Below are 6444 nucleotides of genomic sequence, written 5' to 3'. Positions count from 1 at the left end.
GTGGAATGATTACCAAGATCAAGATAATTAATACATCTATCATCTCACATAGTGACTCTTTTCTTTCCTCCTGTGATGAGGATGATTAAGATCTACTCTAAGCAACTTTCAAGTATGTGAGTATTATTAATAGAGTCACCATGCTATCCATCAGAGCCTCAGAACTTATTCTAAAACTTATTACTAAAAATTTATACTGACATCACCCCATTGTCCTCTTTCCCAGCCCATGGCAACAGCCATTCTATTCTCTAAGAAATTAGCTTTTATTTTATTTATTTTTAGATTTCACCTATAAGGGATCATACTTCACAGTATTTGTCTTTCTCTGGTTTATTTCCCTCTAGTTGCATCCGTGTTGTCACAAATGGCAAGATTTTCTTCTTTATAGTTCTGAATACTATTCTGTTATATATCTATATACTTATATATGTCACATTGTCTTGATCCATCAAAGGCCATTTTAGGTTTTTTCCATATCTTGGCTGCTGTGAATTTGCTGTGGTGAAAATGGGTGTGCAGGTATCTTTTTTAGATAGATTCCAAATATATTTTTAGATATATTCCAAATATATATTTAGATATATTTTTAGATATATTCCAAGCAAGATTGCACTTGGTGGGATTGCTAGATCATGTGGGATGGCTAGATCATTGAATTTTTAATTTTTTGAGAACCTGCCATACTGTTTTTCCAAAATGGCTGACACACTTTTTATCTGAATAAAGGAAAAGAGTAGATGCTGGTGGAGAAAAAGGGAGGATCATTCTAAATATCTTCTGATATCTCCCCAGAGTCTCTTCATTTTTCTCCATCCTAGTGTCTACCTCAGAAGGCCATGACTTCCAGTTTGTTTCGGCCATTAGGAGTCTCTGTAGGATGGCTTCCGGTGTGCTGGTCCCTTGACTAGGGGTGGCCTCTTTTACACAGTTCCCTTCTTCCAGGTTTGGTTAACCTGTCTGTCTTTGTTATTGCACTTTCCTTTGTGATCCTTCTGCGCTGACCCACAGCCATGTGACTAGCTTCTGGACCTTCCTTGGCATATTCCAGAATATGTTATCCATTTCTTGTCGAGTCCCTGACTGATAGAGTTGCTTAACACAATACAGTGGCAAATACAATAAACGACAATCCTAGTGTGCATCTACCTCCCCTTCATTTATATGTTGACCCTATGGTGATTACTGACCTTCTGAGTCATCAACAAGATTAAATTATGTGTAGTAAAAGTTTAAGATGTGAAACACTTTGATATCACATGCTTAATACATAGGATATTATTTTAGTACTTTGATAAACTTTAGAAATATTTTATAACATCTTAAGAAATGGAGCCAGAAATAGTTTTTTTTAAAAAATATTTTGTTTAAATTCAGTTTACTAACATAGAGTCTAACACCCAGTGCTCATCCCGGTAAGTGCTCCCCTCAGTGCCCATCATCCAGTCACCCCCACCCCCCGCCCACCTCCCCTTCCACTACCCCTTGTTCATTTCCCAGAGTTAGGAATCACTCATGGTTTGTCTCCCTCTCTAATTTTTCCCATTCAATTCCCCTCCTTTCCCTTATGCTCCCTTTCACTATTTCTTATATTCCCCATATGAGTGAGACCATATGATGATTGTCCTTCTCTGATTGACTGACTTCACTCAGCATCATACCCTCCAGGTCCATCCACGTCGATGTAAATGGTGGGTGTTCATCCTTTCTGATGGCTGAGGATTATTCCATTGTAGCTATAGACCACATCTCCTTATCCATCATCTGTTGAAGGACATTGCGGCTCCTTCCACAGTTTGGCTATTGCAGATGTTGCTGCTGTGAGCATCGGGGTGCAGGTGTCCCGGCGTTTCCTGCATCTGTATCTTTGGGGTAAATCCCCAGCAGGACAATTGCTGCGTTGTAGGGCAGATCTATTTTTAACTTCTTGAGGACCCTCCACACTGATTTCCAGAGACAGAGCCAGCAATATTAAGAGACTTTAGCCAAAATGTGGAAGAAGTACCAGAAATGTGACTAGAATCTTGTGCTTTCCTTAGAATAACCTCTCTTCTTTGGCTCGTGCAATTTCAAAACCTTGGTGTTTTTATTTATCCTCGTTAGCAAGGCTTTTCCATAATTCATTTAGATTGGTTTGTCCTGTCTTTATGGATATAGTACAATTCCTACAGTCAAGTCATTGGAAATGACTTCACAGAATCTTTAACAAATCTGGTGAATTTTAGATTGTAATTTTATAAATATAAAATTTTTCAAATTATACACTGAACTTCCTGAGGTCTAGACTTTGATTTTGATTTCTGTGCACTGAATGCTTACTGTAACGTCTATCACATTAAGTATACTGGGATCTATTCAGTATAATAGATTGTTGAATAAATAAGTGTCCATCACTAGCTGGGTAAAAAGTTGGATAAGTCTTTCCTGAATGGCCAGCTTTCCCTGTCTTTAAATGGTATAAAATCTTTTAAATTTGTTTTTCTGGACGTGCCGAATGTGGAGCCAAGAGCCTATGCTTTTATAAAGTGTCCTTTTCATCTTCAAAGTTTAGATCACACCGCTGCTGTCAGCATTGTCTTATAACCAGGAACATACCTTCTTATTTAAGTTCCTCCTCATTCCCCAGGAGCTTTCTGTGACTTCACCCTCCGCTCTGTAATTATAGAATCAGGAAGCACGTCTTTGCAATTCTGAACTTGCTCTTCAGGCGGTCTGTTGGGACATCCTCAGGTGTTTATGTATGGTGAGATTTATTGATAAAATCCCCTCTACTTTCCTAGAGAGACGGAGAGCCTGCCCAGGCCCATACAGCCAGGGTTCTGCGTCAAGGGCAGGAGTCCCCTGAGGATACACGTTCTGGAGACTGAGGCACGCCAAGGTCATTTGCAGCCTGTCCCTGCAGGCGGCAGTGATACACGTGCACACAAGCTGAGATTGTTAGAAGAGGGACCTGATACCTAATATAGTTCAGATCACTTAATTTTGGAACTTCTCGTCTTCAAGTGCAAAGGAGTAAAACGAAGCCTTTAGATCCTGTGCATTGGGCTACCAGAGGCAGTTGTATTTAGTGATCGCACGTACAGTCCACATGAGAGTGCGTGTGTGAACATGTGAGGGAAGGACCTGCAACCCCATTAAATCCTAACAATCCAAGAGGCTGGGGAACACACAACCGTGTTTTTGTTTTTCCCCCCAACCAGTCTTTGTAGCGCCTCTCACAAACATGAGCGTGCTGTGTTTCCTCACGGCAGCTGCCTAATATTGTTCTGTCTCTGCAGAGTCCCAGATAAAGGAATTGCTCATTCTTTTCGGTTTTCACTTTAAGCTGTTAAATTGCATCTTCCAGGAAAGGGAAAATGACAGTTGCTAAGAAGTGGCACCATCCTATGACTTCTTGATTTTCTTAGCCTGGTGCCGTTTAGGAGTCAGCAGCTGAGATCGGCGGCAGGGAGTGGGGCGGCAGAGGGCGGGCGAGACCAGCGTTGGCAGGCCCGTGGGACCTTAGCGCCACGTGGGGGGGTGTTCACGCCTGGAGGAACTGGAGGAAAGCAAAGGACTCTGAGTGCTTGCAAAAGGGAAAACTAAAGTGTATGAAGAGTCATTCGGGGGGAAAAAGAAGTTTCTGCTTTTGATGTTTGACCCGGAGGTCGTCAACTTGTGTGTGGCCGCTAGGACGTGGAGGTCCTTTTCCAGGCATTTGGGGCAGGGTGGGGGGTGGGGGATGAAACGGATATTGCTACTCGTCCGTAGAACCGACACAACCCGAAGGATGGGGACAAATGGCTTTCCCAGGTACACCTGCTGCTGTGTGCTTGCCCTGCCGGCGGGATGGAGCGAGCGGGGAAGGCGACGCGCCCTCGCTGGAGGCGGAGGCTGGGGGCAGGCTGAGCTGCTGGCCGCTGGCCGCTGGCGGGGCTGGGCTGGCCCGTCTACTTTCCAGGACCTCTTTGTTTGTTTGTTTGTTTTAAAGATTTTATTTATTTATTCATGACAGACACAGAAAGAGAGAGAGGCAGAGACCCAGGCAGAGGGAGAAGCAGGCTCCTCACAGGGAGCCCAACGTGGGACTCGACCCCCAAACTAGGATCATGTCTTGAGCCAAAGGCAGACGCTCAACCACTGAGCCACCCAGGCGTCCCTTTTTTTTTTTTTTTTTAAAAGACCCAGGACCTCTTTGTCTTTGGTTTTCTCCTCACGTTCACAGCTGCGCACAGTCGACATCTGGAAACCCCAGTTGGCCTCTTCTCTGGTTTGGGTGTCCATGGAATGCCAATGGCGTGAGGGGATGGGCAGTCCTGACACAGGTCTCCGGGCTGGTGGCTGCTCCGTAGGTGGAGGTTCCCACTGATGTGTTTACCATATGACCCCAGAAGGTGGCCCTGCCCCAAAGGGACACTCGTGTGTTGGGGCACCTCCGGGGCAGCGGCTGGCCTGGTGGGCAGAGGGCATGGCCCAGGCTGCTGTGGCTCATGGACAGCGGGCAAGGTGGTACCTGGGAGCGAGGCCAGAACCGGCCCATCCCTCGGCTCCCCCAGCTAAAACCCTGGCCTCTGGGGACTCCGGTGTCCCAGGCGCAGTTGCTGTCTTTGCTGTGCGTCAGTCACTCGTGAAGTTGGGCCAGGTCTTCCTGGCCCGGGACAAGGCTGCAGCGCTGGGTGAGGATGGGGGAGCTCCAGAGAGGGCTGGGCGTGTGGGGAGGAAGGCTTTTTTTTAGGGAAAATTTGGTTATTCCCTCATAAAATAGACAGGGATCCATGGCTCTCCTCGGTCTATTCTTTCTACCTTATTTTTCACTCATTCTTTTATCAATCCAACATTTATGGAAAACCTACTTGGTCACCAAGTATGTGGAGACACGTGTAGATGGGATTCGCCATTGGAGTGTCCCGGGTTTCCAGCCGTACACCTACTTCTCTATCAAAAACGCTTGACCCCAGCTATGTGGTTGGCCAGTTCCTGAAGCAGTCTGACGAATTGTGTGTGTGTGTGTGTGTGTGTGTGTGTGTGTGTGCGCGCGCGCGCGCATGCGTGCAGAGAAGGCCCATAATCATTCTAATTGTTGTTCCTGGCAATTTGAGTAGACACGGGGATGTGTTTGATTAAATCGGCAGATTTTAGACACACAGAGAAGCCAAAAATTGACAAACTAAAAGAGCTCACAAAACAGTTGTGCAAGAGTATCTAACTTCCGCAGAGCAGAGACTCTTGTTCACGCACTTCACTGGGCAACTGGGGCCTTGTAGAAGAAGTGATGGCTCAACACGTCGCACAGATATTTACCGCAAAACCGAAGAATTGGATTCACCATCAGCCACTGCTCTACTTTCTACAAATCTAGCTATTTTTTGGTCATTTTATAACTTTCCTTTGACTTTTTAGAAACCAGTTTGTTCTTTGAAGTCCCCGTTGTCTATGCTCCAACTAAACAATGTTAGAAAATAAACTTCTCCTTAATGGGCTGCGGGAGGAAAGGCTGTCAGGTAGGAATGGGCTGGGGTGTCAGAAGCGCATCCCCCTGCGGGCTAAGTCGGCGCAGGCCTCCTGGACCTGGCTCTGCAGCTCGCGGGCAGCGTCCTCACAGTCGTGAAAAGTGGCCACGCAGTAGCCCACCGTGCCCAGGGCATAGTAGCCGGCGGACACTAGCAAGTAGGCCGGGAGTGGCCACAGTACCTCCCGGCATGGCGAGGGCAGCTCCAGGCCCAGGGCCCCCGTGGTCAGGGCCGCCCAGGTGGAGCCCAGGAGTGCCAGTCCCCAAAGCCACTGCAAAAAAAATAAAATAAAAAAAAAACACCTTTTTTTTTTTTTTCCAAGGTTAATACTTTTTATTAAGTCACTGCAAGCTTTGGCTAGGAAGGAAACTTGAAGAAATGAAGACAACTGGAAGAACATTTCCACATTATCATCCGTTATCTGTGTTTCCCCAGTATAGGCGTAGTCAAGGAACGCCTTCACGGCTTTGGAGGACAGGTTAGTGATGGTGACGCTCCCACCGTCTCTCTCTCTCATGTTTACCTCAAACATAGCCCTGAAAAAGTCACTGCACGCTGCTAAGACACAGTGATGACATGGGATTATTTCATGTTTCATGATGATTTCGAAATCATAAAAGACATTTTGTTCTCTAAAATTCTGCAGTACGCTTAAGATTTTCTGTCCACGATCTTCGGACACAAGGAAGTTTTGCTACAGTTTACCGTCTAGGGATATTTATTGTTGTGATCTATTTTAAACTTTGCAGTGTAAATAATCAATGTAATTTGGGATGACAGGCAGCAAAGTACTGACCTGGCTACTTTGCTGTTAGAAAAACGTAACCATTGTTGACTTAAGAGTAGAAAAACTCACAAATCATAAAATGTCTCCAATTTTATTTACCACCTTTATTGACATTATCTTAAGTTTCATGACAACCCTATTAGTTCAGAACTGCTATCCCTGGATTAC

At 45.4% G+C, this 6444-nt stretch overlaps 1 protein-coding gene across 1 annotated transcript; it reads right to left on the bottom strand.

Annotated features, from left to right (window-relative positions):
• Positions 1-5403: 5403 nt before the first annotated feature.
• On the bottom strand, positions 5404-6006 carry LOC112915558 (dolichol-phosphate mannosyltransferase subunit 3-like). Its single transcript, XM_025993001.2, has 2 exons — positions 5860-6006; positions 5404-5760 (listed from the first exon to the last, which is right to left on the bottom strand). The coding sequence occupies exons 1-2, from the start codon at positions 6004-6006 to the stop codon at positions 5500-5502; spliced, it is 408 nt and encodes a 135-aa protein (XP_025848786.2). The 3' UTR covers positions 5404-5499.
• Positions 6007-6444: the final 438 nt, after the last annotated feature.

This window comes from Vulpes vulpes, chromosome 14 (genome assembly GCF_048418805.1).
Source record: "Vulpes vulpes isolate BD-2025 chromosome 14, VulVul3, whole genome shotgun sequence".
NCBI classification, from domain to species: domain Eukaryota; kingdom Metazoa; phylum Chordata; class Mammalia; order Carnivora; family Canidae; genus Vulpes; species Vulpes vulpes.
Note: the sequence above shows the minus strand (reverse complement) of the source record. Positions and strands in the feature narration are given on the sequence as shown.